Source organism: Aplidium turbinatum, chromosome 16, assembly GCF_918807975.1.
Source record: "Aplidium turbinatum chromosome 16, kaAplTurb1.1, whole genome shotgun sequence".
In the NCBI taxonomy this organism is placed as follows: Eukaryota; Metazoa; Chordata; class Ascidiacea; order Aplousobranchia; family Polyclinidae; genus Aplidium; species Aplidium turbinatum.
Genome location: NC_137487.1, coordinates 17,511,706 through 17,530,765, shown reverse-complemented (window position 1 = coordinate 17,530,765; position 19,060 = coordinate 17,511,706). Strand labels below are relative to the sequence as shown.

Sequence of the window (19,060 nt, the reverse complement as noted above, 5' to 3'; positions counted from 1 at the left end):
AAAACGAAAGTTATATGTCTGCAAAAAATTAGTTTTCTTAAGTTTTTTGCGATGGGCATAAATCAATGCATCCAAGATCTGCTTGTCAACAAAGCTCTGGGTGAATGTAGGTCATACCGCTAAGAATGTATAAAACTTAGGCTATTTGAAGTGTAAAAATATCACATTTTGTTTCAATAGAAACACAATTTAGTACACACTTTTCTGCACATACCAAATACACGCTTTGTTTTCGGTGAGCAAACGCCACTTGCCAAGGCCAAGCTCCATCTATTGCAAACGAACCGCCAATGACTTTGCCAACTGCGACTCGGTTTTTAATTTTCCCTTCATCTCCGGCTTTCCCACATTGAGCATAATCTAAAAACATGGCATGGCCTTCCTACTATGTCGATTGACTGCATAGATTTACATTGAATACTGGGCAGTAGCCAAATATTTGCAAAAACGGTTTTAAGCTTATGTTGTTCAAAAATAAAACCGACAAACTGTGCATATGGCACGGTTGGTGTGCATTTTGGCATTAGGCCTACCACTAATGATGTAATACAAAAGTATCGAATCAACTCTGTACCTGTATAACTGACAACCGACCTAATAAGTCATTATGTTTCAAGAGGTTAACAAAACTGCTTGTCAAGTAGCCTAACCTATTTTATGAAATTTGAACTTATGGTCTAATTAAGTTACTCTCGCGAAAAATATTTGCTTGTAAACAAGTTTAAACCAAAACTTTTCTAAAGTTTCTGTGATCAAACAAAAACTGGAAGCTCCCTCATGGTGAGGATGGTTAACATTTTGATGTTGAAAACACAGTAATTGTGTTTCATTTGTAGAGAGCAATGAACAACAACCATACAGTTAAAACTGATATCACAATATTTACAACGACAGATGATAAGAAGGATTATCAAGTATTTTTTTCTCTCACTAGTATTGGCAACAGTAAAACTGAATATCGTTTGCGCAAATATAAAACTACTAATGCATAAAAAAAACGTACAATTAAACAAAATTAAATGAAGAGCATTCACGATAACAAAAAAAAATGAATAAAATACATTTAAAATTTTCTTTTGGCCTATGTACTAACCTTGTTCAGTTGAATCAAGAAGAAAATCGTTGGCATTATCAATTTTTGGATTTGCGAGGAAGTTTCCTTTGGAAGTAAGGGATCGCAGTTCTTTAATTGCTTGAGGATGTTGGAATCTTTCTCCAAACGCAATGACGTAAATCTGAAAGTTTAGGCAAATCATTTATGGAAGTTTGGTCGTTGTAGCTGCTGATCGACAATATGTTTCAGAAACTCTTACAACAGACCGATGTCTGTGTTTTAGGTCCATTGTTATAGGGTTCAATGTCGTAGGCTACCAGTGTTAAATATTTTATCAACACTTAACGACGTGCTTAAAGAAGGACACAAAAAATTATTTTTCTTACCTCCCAATTCACTTAATCTAAATCTTTAACTAGATATAACAACAAATAAAATCCTCATCAGAACGAAACGCAGATTATGACGACAAATAAAATCGTCATCAGAACGAAATGCAGATGTTTTGTTTTTTTGTTGTTGAGAATTTTAAATTTGGTACAATTAGATTCAATGAACTACACTATTGTATGTTAGCAAAAGTCTTATTTTTAAATTTGTTACCTCAAGTAGATATCCTTCATATAGAGATCTGATGCTGTCCATTGCTGCTTTGGGTGGTTTCCCTTCTGTATGAGGCCCTGAAATGTAATATGAGTTACACTTACATAAATTTAATTATTTTTCAAAGGACCAAGAGAAACCAACATATTTTCGAAAAATGAGCAATTATTCCATGCTGTATTGAAATTTCTCAGAGCTGCAAATATCTCTGCAATTGCTTATTTATCAACCATCTCTATTAAATTGAAACAAGGTGTCGATGCTAAGCCATGTTACGAAGGTGATTGCCTGACCACGTGGTGAGAAACATGGACGTCGTCTTCGAAATCGCTGCAAAGCACGAAGCTGTGTCTCTTCAAGACGTATCATAGCATGCCAAAATAATAGAGAGCAACTGACTTGATAACTATGCAATTATGCATCTGTTCGCTGGTTCGTGTTGCCTGTTGAGTTGCATCTGTGATCGCAGTGTGCTGTATATTGTCGCAATGAGCATAAAGTATAAAACGATTATAAACCTAAGCGAAATGTACATAACAAAACGAAAGTAGAATCGATTTTTTTTTCTGCACTAAGCTTAGAAGATAAAGTTATGCAAATGTTTTCTCCACTAATTGCTCCTTTACTTACCGTTAATAAATAGAAACACGTGTCTAGTGGGGTCAGGATTCTCAGAAAGCGTTGAGTACAGAGTGGAGTTCAGCTTTTTAATTGCTTTGTATGTATTACGTCCGCCGCGAATTTCGTTAAAAAAATTGACTAAAAATAAAAACATGCCCACATAAGTTTCTTGCCAGAGTAATTACTTATATACAGTAGCACGTGAACACATGTGTACATTCACACGCAGACATAGAAAATCTTGCTTTTTTAAACATTTACATGTAAAAATGAGATTCATTAATCAGTTTGCGCAGTTATATAGGTTTTATTTATTTACAACACGTAAAATCAGTCACCACATAAAATCTAACTGATAACGAGATTTTTTGAACATATTGTAAAATACCGTGGCCTACTTACGCCTATTGAGTTGGACATCATGTAATCTCTCTATTGCATTTTCAGTTGTTGTTGTTTCTAGATGTAATATATCCAGTTGATTGGTTGCAAACACCGATATTTTGCATTTGATTCGGCCATTCTGTGACATCTAGAATTTAAGTCAATAAGGTAAACGTAACAGAAGACGATAATAAGTTTCTGGGCAGCCGATTGTAGCATCGAATAGACAGCGATAGACACGTGTTTCGCCCATGAGGCTGGGCTCATCAGTATCGCACCGTATTCTTGCCACTTGGGTAATCGACAGCGGCGGTCGATTACCCAAGTGGCAAGAATACGGTGCGATACTGATGAGCCCAGCCTCATGGGCGAAACACGTGTCTATCGCTGTCTATTCGATGCTACAATCGGCTGCCCAGAAACTTATCGTTTATTGGAGGTCTTTATGGCTAGCGTGGAAGCTACACCGTTATGGTTAGCGAAGCGTTACTGCTGCTTGCTGTACTAGCGAGTGATCAGCCTTGTGCTGATGGCCAGGAAGAACACCCCTTCTTCACAGAAAACGATAATATTATTTATTAATACTTACATCACATATCATTTCATATTTTAATATTGTGTATCACGGATGACTTTCACGTATTTTATCTTGTATGCATGTTATTATATAGCATTATGCATTTGTCACGCAAAAAAAAAAACTTAAAGAAATAAAATTTCTTTTGCAAAAGCAGGTCCCCGAAATGTAGTGCCAAATGGTAACTTAACCAACAATTTTGCTGATATATAAATAATTCATGAAAAAAAGAGAATTTCGACACTTTAAACCTTGATTAACGTAAAGTCAATAGAGGATCCGCGTAAAGCAGATACAAAAGCATATATATTTCAAACTGGTTGTTGATATGATCTGTGCATTCAAACGCGTTTCAGTAACAGGTTTGTCTTTTGCAATTCATAATGAGGTAACAATAGAAACATATCTGCTATATATTGTTTCATGTTTTGCGGTAGATCATAATGGGACCATAAGTTGGATAACCAAAAGTCAATGGGATCATTAATTTAGCAACTCAAAGCAAATTTTTAAAATGGGAGCTTTGACTCTTTTTTTGTGTTTGGTGCTCTCACTTTCTTTATTCTTTTTTCTGCAAACTTTAAAGCATCACGTAATACATCATCTTTGACGTCATCAGATATGTCGAACACGAAATAACTTTCAAGGTTGGATGAATATCGCGCACCAAAAGACTTGCCGATGAAAGGAGCATCAGAAATTTGAGGAAGTTTTCCTATCACCTTTTCGTTGTTAAAAGGATACTTCGGATCTAAAAAATACATTCTATAGTTTTATTCCAGTACTCCAAATGACTGTTTGGGTTGAAAACACATGTTTTGTGAGATTGCAGACACTCAAACAAATTTGACTGGTCCTGAATACTCATCAACCAAACTTCAACAACTACGATTTCTGTCCACTTAAACACATTTTTAGGTAAAATTGGGACAAAAATAACCCTGCAAAACATATCGTTTCATGGGACATATCGTTTCATGGGACTTTCACATCTTAAAAATCAAGAATTTGATTAATCGACGTTGCAACGTGTCATTGTGTAATGCGCTTGAGATGCCTTTGTATAGAAATGTCGATTAACTAATTTTACGGTTCTTAATCTAGAGCAGGGGTGACGAACCTTTTTGCGGTCGCGGGCCACTTTGTCAATTACACATGAGTTATCGGGCCACACACAAATTCTTAATCGTACCCTATTATGAAATCTTTTAGAAGCGACTCAAGATATTATTCATGAAAAGTAACAAACGGCAGGTGAAAGAAATAAAACCCACACAGTTGAAATTATTTTTCGCAGAATCGAAACATACAACAATAAAAACTAAAAACAAATCAACTTGAGCAAAAAGGATAGAGCAACAGTACTTGCACTGATAATGAAGGCAGTTTAATTTTCGAAGCATTTGCTTTCATATGAGTATGGTTTCTTCTTTTTTTGGCTCTATCCTTTTTGCTCAAGTTGACTAAATGTTTCGACCATTATGCTCCGAAACAACAAATCAGTTAATGAAATTTCTTTTTCAAATAACAAACAAAACCCTATGCAAATCATACAGCTGAAGCTATCTAATGCAACATTGAAGCATAAAATATTAAAAAATAACATTGAATTTTTTTTGCGTAGTGGGATTTTTGGAAATTTTTTTGCTTGACTAAGCGTTCAATATTCGGTAGAACAGACGATGTGGCAACTCTCAACTGCATAGGCTACTAAGATTTTCATCTGTCAGCTTCGACCTGTAACGACTTTTTGTAAAGTGCATTTTATAAAAGAACTGTACGCATAGGTTCGTGCTGCTAAAAACAGATGACCCTTTGAGATTGTCAAGTTGTTTTGCGGGCCGCACAAAATTCTTTGACGGGCCGCATGCGGCCCGCGGGCCGCAGGTTCGTCACCTCTGATCTAGAGCATTCTTACTTATGCATTTCGGAGCTCTATCATCGCTCCATTGAAGGAAATAGAGGCATTCCTGTCTTCCATCCCCATACATTGAATAACCCGGATTGCATTCAAACTTAACGAAGCTTCCAATTTCCAGGTTGCTTATGGAGGTGATACGTCCATTGATGGGGACTCCTGGATGCCGGCATCGGATCCTTTCACCTGGTTGCAAATGAAATAACACAATGAGGAAATAAATAAGTGCGGTTTGATGAAAAGCGGCAATAAAGCAGTCACGAAAAAATTTTTGTGGCAATTTCAAAAATAAATTGTTTCAAATCAGGAAGTTTATATTTCTTTATTATTTTATGGAGATCATTTGCAGATCAAGTAGAAAATATGAAGAGGAGGAACCGAAAAATGAGGACTAAAGAATCAACTGCTGTATAGTTACAACTATAAATAGGCTACCTAAGTGGAAATAGAAAATTTTGTTTAAAATGAACACGCACTGATGCGAAGTTTTGTTGACTAAAAATCATTGATAAAGCTTAGGCAGAGAGTTTGATTTGTTGAACTATAGAGAAAGTAACTTTTGCAGGTTTAAGATGTTTTATTACAAATATTTTTAATTAAAAATCATTGGTTTACCAGGCATTGCAAACTGTAAACAATATTATGTTGAATACCTCTGTCATCGCATACTGTCAACAATCCACTCCATCTTCCAGTACTCAAGCAAGTCCTCACTCGTGATCCTAGCATCTCATGCGTTCGTGGACATCTGAATGTAAATGATTGGCCTACACGATACGGACCACGCCTCCAATTGATTACGTCACCACCAGTAGCTTGTATGGAAGGTCTTGGATCTCCGCATGTGATGCCTTGAATGACAACATGATGTAATATTATAAAACAAGATCATTGCATTATTATGGTTTATTTGTTTTGTTCTAAACTGTAAATAGTTTTTATGCCTGTATATAGCAATTGACAATGCCAACGGGCAAAGTAAGCCGGTTGAAATATTCAACTAAAGGTAAAAATGATCCCATACTTGATTCAAGTGTTGGGTATATGAAGATAAGGTTCTCATTGTAATAAGCCTTCGGCACTAAGGAGAGTAGGGTGGCCAGTTTCTTTCTCTCAGCCGCCTTTCCTGCAGCAATTATGCCCACCCAATCAATTACAACCTACTGTAGGTAGCTGTGAGCGGTGTTTTCAACAACCAGCTGAAGCCGGGAGTCGAGATAGGCTTGTATAATTGGAAAGCCAACGCCTTATCCGTTACGCCATCCCACCGCCGATTCGTTACGCCATCCCATATTCAACAAGCTGAGTTATTAATAACATAGCGTTTTGAAAACAAGACAAAGCTGTCATCAACGTACGCTTCATTGTGCCAAAAATCTATCCAATTAAAGGTTTTAATGACAGTATTGCCATTTTAAGGTTTATGGGCTGCTTTACAACAGTAATACTTTACGGTGAATATGGGCTCAGTTTTTTTAATTGCACTGTATGTCTATAACATTCAATGTGTGACCACAAAATTTTGTCCCCTTGTTGATCTACAACAGTGAGATAGAGCAGGGGTAAAACCCTCATTTTTCCAATAATGCGGCTGGTTCCAACAACCGTTTATTGAAAAACACGGATCACTTTTACCTAGGGTGTAACAATTGAGTGGGTGTACAGTGGTTACTAAAGAAAACGCGACTGAGAAAAAGAATCTGGTCACTCTCATCTTGTTACTGCTGAAACTTTAATTTTGTAAGAGGTCCTATCTTTTCTTTCTCTAAAGGTCGATAATTGAGCATGGGATCTTTTTCTTTACTGGTCTACGGTGCACACAATAAAAAAAGAACAAACCTGGTAAAATTTTTAAAGCCATGCATGTGTCCTGGTGTGAAATTGTATTACAATCCTTCATAAACGTAGACAAGGATTCTAACCAGTTAACAGGCAATAGACTACAACTGGTTTTAAAAAATCTAATAAAGGAAAAATTAAAAAGGTTTATAAGAAAAGCAAAGCAATAACACTCAAAATTATACTCTGTCTGAAATAGCACTAAATTTTATCGAAGCAAAAACGTTTATGAATTTTATGTATAGGCTATTATTTTACTGGAATTTGTTGCGTTTGGAAATTCAACAATTTATGTGAGAGAATGAACAAATACGTGTTATCGTAATTTGTCTGAGAAAGAGTAAATACGCGTTAGTGTAAAAAACTTCAACCTAATTTAACTTTAACTTACGTTGACAAGACACAACTTGACCGTCCCACGTGCCACCTCCAGTACACCTTCTAGCAGTGTTGCCAGATTCATGATAGAATCCTTTTCTGCAGCGATAATGAGCTTCTCGCTCTATTCCAATTCCTGTGTACGTCAAGTCTGCGTTTCTGGAAGCGGCGGCATTTCCGCAACTTACATCTGGGTAAACGAAACGAAGTTCAAAAAGTAATAAAAATTACATTGCAAATCCTGATATAATGTTGTAAACGTTGTCAATATATTAAGATGGCAACACTGTCTAAATAATTTTTGTATAAACTTAACGAAATGGGAGAGTAGCTAAACAGTGCAACGATGGAAAACTTTAAAACAGTTTTAATAATTGGATTTACACAGAACAATAAAAACGTTTTTTTGCTCCAAACACTATTTTACTATTTTGCTCCAAACCTCCTGTAGGTACTCTGCAGCTTTATCTTCTACCAGTTAATCACTGCGCGTTGATAACTGCACAAAATTACAAACAATGATATGAATATGCAGAAAATGCTTTCAAGTTTTGTTTACTTGGGTTTACGCAGCTTCTGGAACAATAGCCATCACATCTGCACTTCAATGTTCCTCTGCAGTCGTCATCTACTTTGCAACTTCGTCCGCATGTCATGTTGTTTCTCCTCACCCCAAAAGAGCTGTAGTTTTGGCAAGATACTAAGAGGATAAGTAGAAAGAGTAAATTCTATAGCACAAGGAAGATTTTTCTAATTAAAAAACATTTTTCATTATATTATGAAATCGTTTGTAGTTGCATGATTTCAAGTCGTTGTAGGCTATTTATAATTACATCTAATCAAGATCTAAAAATTATTGCATCTTGATCTGGGGTAAACTTTAGTCTGAAAAAATTTATGTCTTTTAAGGAGTTAATGATATGCAGCATCTGACATCGCCAACCCATGCTGCTAAGTTTAACAGTTTTGTGCTGCGGCTACTGTTACCACCGTTAACTGTGAAGTCCTTGTTATTTGTGTAATCTGCTTTATAGTGTGTTGATATTTGGGGTAGGCTAATTCTCATAAACCAGGTTGGTTTAAACAAGTAATAAGATTCATGAAGGAAATTTAGAACCAGTGGTTCAAACAATGTGACGATAAAAGTAGATATTTACTTACAGTGAGTAGCAAAACTTTTGTAACCAGCAAACTCTCCACTTAAACGAACTTTTTATTTAAAGTGCATGGACTTACGGATACAAACTGTAGTCCCAGTCCATCCTCTTCTCGCATGGCACAAATGTTGCATGATCGGAAAGTCTCGTTTGTAACCTGGTTTGCACACGTATTCAGCTACGTCGTCGTACTTAAACCTATTTCCTGACACCAATACGAGTGAACTGTTCGAAGATCGTCGTCTTACTTTTACATCAAGAGTGTTTTGAACTGGTGGCGGGGGCGGACAGTAGCTTCCTTCAAATATTAAAAAAGTTTTATTTGCAGAAAGTGTAAATATATTCTTTGTATTTTCATGCGTGTAAAAAGATCCATTTGTTTCTTGGAACTTCACATGATTATAATTGAAAGTGTCTGAATATTTTTTTGCGTGTAATTTTATAAAAAAAACTGCTCTGCAGCCTATTATTTTCATGTGTAAACTATTTTAAACTCACGTGTATGGTCGTTAAACAAAAATCAACAAATGCTCCTTGTTGAACATTATTTCATAACAAGGGAAGTATGAAAATGAGAATATGTGGAAAATGTTTTTTCAAGAATACTTCTTGTTCCACGATGAAAACCACTCATAAATATATTTCTGTATACAGATAATATGAATTCATTTTCTCTACAATCGTGTTATCACGGAATATACTTTCAAGAGGCTTTTAAGAAGACTTAGCATTATAGCAGTAGACAGTTAAGATACTTGCTTTCAGGTACGCACGAATACCCGCATTCATGATCGCAAGTGCAAAGGAAAGACTTTTTACAGCTTTCTGTTTGAATAGAACTTTTTGGTATACATTGCTTCCTGCAGCGTCTTCCTACTTCAATGGCGGCAGTGTTATTTCGAGGATTACATTGACCTAAAAAATCAATAAATTACTGCTGTGCTTAAATCAGAAGTCTCTATTCGTAGCAACAGTAGGTCTAAAACTGTTTTCAATTTTTTGTGGACTCCTGCCAAGCTATACGAGCTTTCCAGTAAAACGACTAATTTTGTACGTTAACGTAAAGCAACTCTGCGGAAAGCCAAACAACAAACAAAAGCATAACTAGACGTTTGTGATTAGTTCAGGTCTAAGTAGTCACAATCAAGCTTAGCTTGTGGGTTTAAGTAAAACAATCGGTATTTCTAAACAGTCAGTCTTGTAACTTTACCTTTTGCGTGACTGCAACAAATGAAAATGCACAGACACAAAAAATAAAGGCAGTAGAAAGACATTTGTGAGCTGGTCAGCAGGGAAATAAATTTCACCTGCTAAATGTTTTGACCTGACAAACATAATAAGAAAAAATAAACAATTTGTTTGCTTTTTGAGTCATGCTCACTCAATTTTTTATAAAGTTGTATATTAGGCCTACTGTATGGATAAAATATTACAAGACCACACTTTAATCCTATGATGTGATGGATTTCTTAAAAATCTTTAGAATGCCTTTTGTATGAAATTATTTCTCTGTTAGTATTTTGAGAAAAAACATCCATTACTTTCTTTGGTTCGTTGAGCTGAGTGACAGACCAAGCTACACTTAACAAAAAATTACCGATTCTACAGAAGTAAATTCTTTAAGATAATTTACTGTGTCACTTCCACTAAGAAATCTTATCTTACACGATCGCTTTAAATCACTGATATTTTGATAAACGAAACAATCTCACATCTTTGTTTTAGTCTACTTTTCAACGGAAAGAATGTTGAGAAACTATAACTCTTCACATGCAATATCTGCACAAACGTGATTGCGCTAAAACGTCATTTAGCCAAACATCGTCTGCACTATTTCAAACGGTGATCGATGCACGTATGCAAAACAAAGGACAATCAAATATCACTAAGGTACAACACAAAGACATCAAAATTTTTTTCTTGGTATTATGGTTGGGAGCAGCGATTTACTTGTCTGGTCTCATAAAGCAATTTTGCATGCGGTGAGGTCGTGATAAAGCACTGTTATCGATAATCACTTTTTTTCTGTTCCTCCTTTTGTGATACAAGGCTGTTATTGTGATGAAACAAAACTTAGGCTGTAAAAAAAAAACATTTACAATAGAAACAATTTTTTGGACTTTCTAATTATGATAAAGTACTGGAACTTGCACGTAAAATATATAATATTAGAAAGCCATTTTTGACATTTCGGAAGTATGTTTTTTCAAACAGGACGTAATTATTCACCTGTTACTGGTCCGTCTCAATAACCTTGACTGGGGTGCAGTACTTTCGCTCGTTATTTTTCAAGTTAAAACTTTATTCGTATTTTACAGCTTGACATTTTGTTTCTTAACAGCTGAAAAGAAGTTGCTTAAAATGTTGTTGCTCAGTCAGCATACCATACATTTTCCAATAATTTAGATAATTTAAAAGTCATTTAAAAGGTTATATAAAAGTTTGAACAATGTACGTAATCACATATTTAGGGACTAGGTATGGAACACTGGAGGCGCAAGAATCATATTCATTGAAATTCAACGACGCAATTGAACAACATTTTTCCAACAGGAATGCAATTTATTCTTCATGGAATCAATTATTGTATTAAATGGTTCTAGGACAATTGCCCCCCGGACAACTGCCCCCTGGACAATTTCCCCCGGATAACTGCCCCCCGCACAACTTCCCACCTAGACAACTGCCCCCCCCCCCCCCCCAGACAATTGCCTCCGGAAAATTCCATCAAAAAGTGCAGTAAAGTTTTTTCTTAATTAGCGCTAATGGTTTGATTCTTATTTGCGACAGAAAGATATATAAACATCGCAACTAGAAATGTAAATTATGAGCGATTCCTCTTACAAAGTCAACGACATTGCGATTTTCATAGTCTTCTACAATGGTTGCAATGCGAGCTGAAAAATCATGATAGCGTTTTTTAGGCGGTGGTGCAGGAAATCCTGCAACCATTTGGTTAACTGTTACCTTTGCTAAAGCCTGCTCGCTTTTTAATGAGTCCATAAACTTCCAATTTAATGTTTGCATGACATGCAGTAATGTTAGCTTGAAGGTAGATTGCCATCTTTTCCAAATTGTTTGTGCGGGGAAGATCTTCCACTACACGATCATACATGCTCCACATCCTGATCTAAAACGGTGTGATCGTCTGTTGATGCATAGCCTTCTTCCAATGAAGACATCTTCAAAGTAATCTACGGTCGAGTCAGTTTCTGTTGGCATGGTATCCTAAAGTGTTTCAAGCACACTAACAACGTCATTTGGTCGAATGAAAGCCAGAGCTGGAAGCATACGAATTTTCAGAGCAAAGTCAACATCCGCCTGATATTGGCATTGCAATCCTTCCGCCTGCCTTTCCTTTGGTCGCTGTAACGAGTAACGATGTTGCCACCAAATATTTTCCGCTATGAATAAACTTCACCAAGTCATGCTTAAATTGTATTATTCTCTTGGTATTCATTATCCGGGGGCAGTTGTCCGGGAGGCAATTGTTCTATGGGGCAATTGTCCGGGGGGAAATTGTCCGGATACCGTATTAAATACATTGAATAAACGTAGATCATCAAATTAAAATGATGATGAACTCAAGTCGTAGCATTTATAAAACCCGGTAGTTGGCGATAAAGAGGTTGTTGACTTGTACTACAGATTGTGTCGTTTAAGCGTATCCTCAATTTAGAGTATACTGTAATTACAATATACAGTATACTGTATCGCAGTGCATCGCAACGAAGATAGCAGTAGATTTAGATTACCTGCTAATGTAAAAGGTTACCCTTGAATTTTTAAATTACTTGATCATCTTTCACAACCAAGTGTTGATTCAACGTGCACAACCATTTGCACTGAGCAGTACCGCTGACAAGGGGTGCCCAGGGGAGACTTTAGGACCCGGGCCTGGGATAACTGCAGGAGCCAGGAACCTCTTCAAGGAACCTAAAAATATGAAGAAGCTACAGCGTATTCTTTGGATGCGTTTTTCATATAAATGTATTGATTTGAGACCCAAAGATCTCATTGTTACCGGCCCAATAGGTCCTCTTAACCGTCCTGACACTGAGCAAACATTCTTGAACTAAACTAACCACCTACGTCTTCTAATGGCAAAATTAATCAAAATGACTGGAGCTGCCGCCATGCTGCGTTGAAAAAAGTAACTTTTTGTTTACGATATATTGATCTAATGAATACGGAAACTCGACTAAAACAATCAAATGAAATCTTAAAAATTTCAAAAAGCCATATCCCATATCTTGATTGAAAGCTCATTTCCAAATTCAAGGTTTCCATTATTCTCTTGCATATTTCAATATTAACTTTGGCAGACCGACTATCTCAAAAAAAAATTATTCAGATTATCTTTTGTAACAAGGAAGTTTTATCAAACGTCCTGCTTTACAAATCGCTAAGTTGTTGTCATTTCGATGATGGGTTGTCGACAACGTTCATGTAATGTATTCCGTTACTTATCTTTAATGAGTTAATCTTCGAAAAGTTGTAATCGATAGAATGTATATAGTTGCTGGTATTACCCGAGTAAAAATTCAGTCTAAAGCCTACCTGGGCCACCAAAAAGCAATTGCAAATACTTAAAATATGACTGACGCAGTTTCAATTTGTGTTTGAGGTTTTGAAACCAAAGGATTAATTGTCTGATAGCTGCAGGCACTAAGCGAACAAAATTTCCAAGTTCCAAAATTAAGAAAAATTAGCTATTTTGCAAACAGAGGCGACGATTTTGTTTTCAGAAAAAATTAATCACACACCAGTATGTTCGATGAACCTTTGGCAAGATATTTTGCATGTTAGTGTTTTAAAATATGGTACGAGTTTGGAATAAATTAGTTAGCCTACCCTGCAGTTTGAAATTTTGTAATTTTCTACCAGCGGGAGATTGGCCCTACTAGCTTCACCAGAGCTTTGCCATATTTTATTGACAATATTTTGCACCCAACTGGTGTGAAATAAATTATTACTATATTACCCTGAGGTAGTTTGCCTGGCACATGACAAGGCAGTTTGCATAATGTTTGCACAGCACAGGCTTGAATACAGAAACTAAAAACAGGCTGTTGCTGGAAAACTCTAGCCGTAGTGCAATAAGTGTGAGTAAGTAAGATAATTATAACTTTATAATTAGGCCCGCATGGATTTAAAATTAAAGTAAAGGCAGGTGGAACAACTAATTTATTGCGTCGCCAAACTTATACCTTATGACTGAAAAAAAAAATTAGTTCAAAAAGCTTGCAATATGTGGGAAATAGACCACGCACTAAAAGAAGAGGGGTAACATTAGCCTACGTAAAAACATTTTTTAGACTTGTTCAACTTTCAGTAACTTTTTGCCTTTAATTTTTTAACACAATTTTTTATAGGAAATTTTTTTGAAGTGCATATTTTGCAGATAATTCCACCTAACAAAAGTACAGGATTGAAGATAGTGCACTGGGACGTATTGCAATGTAACAAAAACTAAACGCTTCCAATATGTCATTGACATCATTTAACTACAATAGAAGCTGGTTTCAGTGCGTTGTTGTCAGGGCCTGTTTGTTGTGACAATCCGATGCTGTTTTAAAACAATTGACCTCAGAAAACAAATATCGCTTTTCTTAACATTGTTTCAACGTCCAAGGCGTCCCAACGTTTGCAGCATGGGATCATCATAGTTATGTGAATAAAAGCAAATAGATTTCTTGCTTGTTTTCTCTCTTCAGCTGAATCAGAATTCTTTCGTGTTTTCACTAACCGCCCAGACAGCAAAATCTATCATTTTAACGTCTGCTGACGTTGAATCAATGTAAAAATCATGGATTTTGCTGTCTGGGTAGAAAGTACGGTAATTCAACAACATTTGAGAGTCTGCATGGTATTGGTTTAAGTACAGTTTCGTGGAAGCTTGTTCAAGTGGAAATTTGTTCATGTTTCGTTACAGTTTGCATGCAAATGTTCTTTTTTAAAAGAGCTTCCGTAGAGAGTTTGTCTTGTTGAAATGTAAATTAGTTGAAATGTAACAAACTTGAATATGTTAAACTTGATGACCTTCCTTAATAATCAAATAAGGCTGTTCACCAGGGATTTAATTCAATGACATGATACGTTGTTCTGGTGTTATTAACGAACATTCCTTTCGGTTGCTCTACAGTCTTTTGAGAATGTTTTTAACATAACGTTGAAGTTTTGAATTAAGTTTCATGTACAGCAATTCAAGCAATAATATATTTTAAGGTGAGCATGCTATTTCGACTTGTGGTTAAGTCTTAGTGAGAAATGAAACACTACCCAAGTTTTCTTATTTTTTTAGTGTATAGTACGTGCGTTCTAAGACTACTGTATTTGTCTTACAAATTACACGAGAAAAGAATCTCATGCGTTTTTACTGGATATATCTCTTCTGCTTCTATTCGATTGCAAGTTGTGCTAAAGGTAAGAAAATAAAAGGTGTAATGATTTCTGAAGAAGATACAGTCTTTAAAATGATCAGATGTCTGGTGTCGAATAGCTCATTTTTAATTTGAGCTTTGTATCCTATTTATGTTGTCACTATCTTATCCTCATTGTATTATTTAAAAATAAACACCATCGGTACTGTTTTTAAAGTCTCCAGTGTGACCCCAGTCTATGGGTGTGAGCCTACCTATAGAAATCGATCTCAGACCTACCAGCATTACAGCTGAAGGCAATAACCACTCCACCAATTCAGACAGCAAAAACCGTCTGCAGACGTTGAAACAACGTAAAAATGACGGAATTGGCTGTTTGGAACTGAGCTGGTTTGTTGGTCTCGAATGAATCCAAAACCTCACTTATCAATCATTCAGCAATCAGCGGTCCCGTGGCACCCAACAGCAGGTACGCGCATAGTTTCGAGTTATTACCATTGCACAAACTCTCACAGCATAAAGTTGCACTATGCCTTGACACTAGATTTGGACAACCAGCTACCAGCTCAGTGGCCGAGTGGTTTCGCCTTCGGCTCTGGTGCTGGTAGATCTGAGATCGATTCCAGGTCGGGTCAAACCGAAGACTTTAAAAACGGTACCGATTGTGTTCTATCTTGCATAGCGCAGTGAGAATGAGTCGGGTAATAATGTGATAACATCTTAAACCTGATATAAAATTAAATATGAGCCCTGTCGCTAAAAGACCTTAGCTGTTGTAGAGCGACAATAAATAAAACCATAACATTATTATTATTATTGGACAACCAGCTCAGTGGCCGAGTGGTTTCGCCTTCGGCTCTGGTGCTGGTAGATCTGAGATCGATTCCAGGTCGGGTCAAAACGAAGGCTTTAAAAACAGTACCGATTGTGTTCTATCCTGCATAGCGCAGTGAGAATGAGTCGGGTGATAATGTGATAACATCGTAAACCTGACATAAATTAAAAATGAGCCCTGTCGCTAAAAGACCTTAGCTGTTGTAGAGCGACAATAAATAAAACCATAACATTATTATTATTAGATTTGGACAAAGTGGCTTGACCTAATAGACTCAAACCAGGTCACTGGTTTCAACTTTAAGTTTCTTGCTCGAAGTTGAACATAACGTAACTTGGTTTTATTTTAGCAATGAGGTGGTCTTTTAGAACTATTCTACCTCACAAGCAACTATTGAACTCTTGCTGAGGATTTTTTCTTTAATAATAACAATCTTTTTATGACTTATTTGGAGTGGAACAAACTAAGGCAGGGGTTCTTAAACTGGGGTTCGTGGACCCACAAGGGGTCCGCGGACTAGTTTGAAGGGGTCCATGAAGGCCCTTTAAAATATTCAAAAAACTGAAAAACTTAAAGCTCTTCAGGACAAGTTATCTTTGTGGAAAAGGAGATTGGAGACTAACAAGTATTCCAATTTCTCAACGTTGGAAGAATTGATGCTTCAAAATGAAACTGCAGTTTGTAATGCTCTACCATCTTCTCTGCACACAGACATTTGGAAGCATTGCAAAACTCTTTCAGAGGTTACTGCTTAGCCGCAGAGCATATTAAATATACAGTATGGATAGTGGATACGTTACCCTTTTCTCGTTGGACTGGAATCTATTAGTGATGAGGGCCTTGCAAAAGATGAGTTCATTAAACTAAGGGCAATAGAATCATTAAGAATGTCCTTCAATTTGAAAAGTATTGGCGATTTTAAGAGTACGTTGACGCAAGCATATCCTTTTTTGGTAAAGAGAGCCATGGCTGCTATAATCCTTTTTACGACTACATAATTATGTGAGTCAGGATTTTCATCCTTGGTAACTATTAAAACAAAGAGTCGAACCCGGTTGCAACTTTCCAAAAGGTACCATAAAAAATCCCCCATGTTGAAACTTCGGAAGTACAAAGGAAAAATGCAAATCGTAGCTAAATTAACTGACTTGGCGCAGAGAGTTAGGGCGATGGTAGTCATTTCATCAATGTTGGTTTGATTCTCACCACTGCTATGCCTATTGATGTTTTTTCTTCTGTAATTACCAAACATAGTTCAAAGTAATAAATGTTAAAGTGTCTACCCTACTGATCAGCACGACTCTGATTGGTCAAATTTCAAAGAAGAGACTTTTTTTATGGTACCTTTTGGAAAGTTGCAAACCGATCGGATGCAAAGGATGGCATGCGTGTTGCCGTATCAAAGACGAAGCCACAATTTCATGTTCTTGTTGAAGACAAACAGCAGCATCCTTCGCATTAATGAAAGTAAATCGAAGATATTGAAAAACAATCTGCATTCGCTATTTCTTAAATTTAATAAAACATAAATTTTGTTACGAATTCATTTTAATTTTATTGCGCTATGTCCAATTCATGCTGATCAAAAAAGTTTCTTGGTCTAGTCCACAAAGGGGGTCCATGCAAATCAAATACTTTTTAAGAGGTCCGCGTTAAAAAAAGTTTAAGAACCCCTGAACTAAGGAGAGTGATTACTATGAAATGCCATGCAGCGTTAAAAGAATTGTGCCTACAAATGCGAGCATTTGTATTTTGTCGGTTGCTATAGACCTAATATGGAGAGCACTGGTAATCTCAGAGGACGTCCACCGTTCGACACTTGAAGAGGGCACATTGTTGCCTCAGACGTTTCGACTTACTTGGAATTTGACACGAAGACAAGAAGAGAACAAGAGATAGCTAGAACATAGATAACGATAGATACGTCAGTTGGCAAAGCTCCTGGCTTCGCAAACGAAGAAACTTCAACATCAAGCGGCGTTGGCGCGATTCTCAGAGTGTGCGCTGGAGAAACACATTCCAAAGATTGCTCTTGATTCAGCGGTTTCTAGTAGATGGAATAATTTTCAGACAATAACACTTCAATATAAACGAAAAACTTCATTCTTCCAATCTCGGTAACCGAGTCTGCGTCGGTGGTTTAAAGCCACAATTATGCGAAACTGCCAAGAATCATCTATCTGAGGTTTTCTCAGTCCGAGGATAAAGATTCAAAACCAAACCAACCAAAGATTAACTTTCAGGCCGTTCCGTCGACATAATAATTATGTGTCCATTGTGTCGTCATCAGCCAGGCACTGGCCTAGTTAAGAAGCAGAGAATTGCAGTAGCCTATTTCAGCATTTGCAATAATAATTTAACTAACTATTTGATTTTAATTAGGACAATGTAATGCAAGAAATAACAACGCTGCCACTCAAAGTGGAAGACGCTGTAGGAGACAATGCGTTCCAAGAAGTTCAGTACCTCGAAAACGCTGCAAAGCTTCTTCTGTTTGTACCTGCGATCATGAGTGTGGGTATTCTTGCATACCCCGAGGTTAGTGTTGCCAAATACTTTTAGTAAATGAACACACATTCACACGCTTGCTTATATCAGATTGTATCACTGAAATCGTTTCACTTTAATTTCATTCAATTTGTAGCTCCGCTTAAGAGTACTATTCATTTACAATGTCTTACTCCGCTCACAGTTTAATTTTCAAAAGGTTTGTCAAAATGAGTTTCGTTGCTGTATTTTGGGCTTTGTTGACCAAGCATTTCAATCGTTTTTCATCTAACTTTATGTTATTTTCTATTAATCGAAAGTTTAAAACTTCTTAGAGGCTCTCTGCCTGCTCCCGCCGGAAGTTGAAAACGCAATAGAAACAAAAATAAGACGGAGATCTTCAAATGGTTCATTCGAATTAGTGTCTGGTGATTCGTTCAAGTACGATGATGTGGCTGAATACGTGTGCAAACCAGGCTACAAACGAGACTTTCCTATCATGCAACATTTATGCCATTCGAGAAGTGGATGGACAGGGACTACAGTTTGTATTCGTAAGTCAGCATAAATAAATGGGAAATTTAATTGTGCCAACAAACGGTGATTAATTTTTCTACCTGATATCAATAATTGTTTCCACGAAACTTCAATGTAGCACAGCAAAAAATAACGTACTGTAATATCATACGTTCTGATTGTTACGCTATTAAACTACAGTTTTTATCACGTCAATTGAAATCAGAGCTATGGAGTCAAGTTAGAACTTTCAGACAATAAATCACAATAACTTATTTTTTGGACCGACTACCGGCATTTCAAGTCTC

The 19,060-nt window shown here is 36.5% G+C and overlaps 1 protein-coding gene across 1 annotated transcript in view; it reads left to right on the top strand.

Annotated features, from left to right (window-relative positions):
- The first annotated feature begins 14,833 nt into the window (after positions 1-14,833).
- LOC145785273 (uncharacterized) overlaps positions 14,834-19,060 on the top strand; it is a 66,010-nt gene continuing 61,783 nt past the window's right edge. The window contains exons 1-3 of the mRNA XM_082596950.1: positions 14,834-14,957; positions 18,132-18,287; positions 18,572-18,790. Coding sequence (XP_082453076.1) covers positions 14,900-14,957; positions 18,132-18,287; positions 18,572-18,790 — 433 coding nt within the window. The 5' untranslated portion in view covers positions 14,834-14,899. The remainder of the gene's footprint in view (positions 14,958-18,131; positions 18,288-18,571; positions 18,791-19,060) is intronic.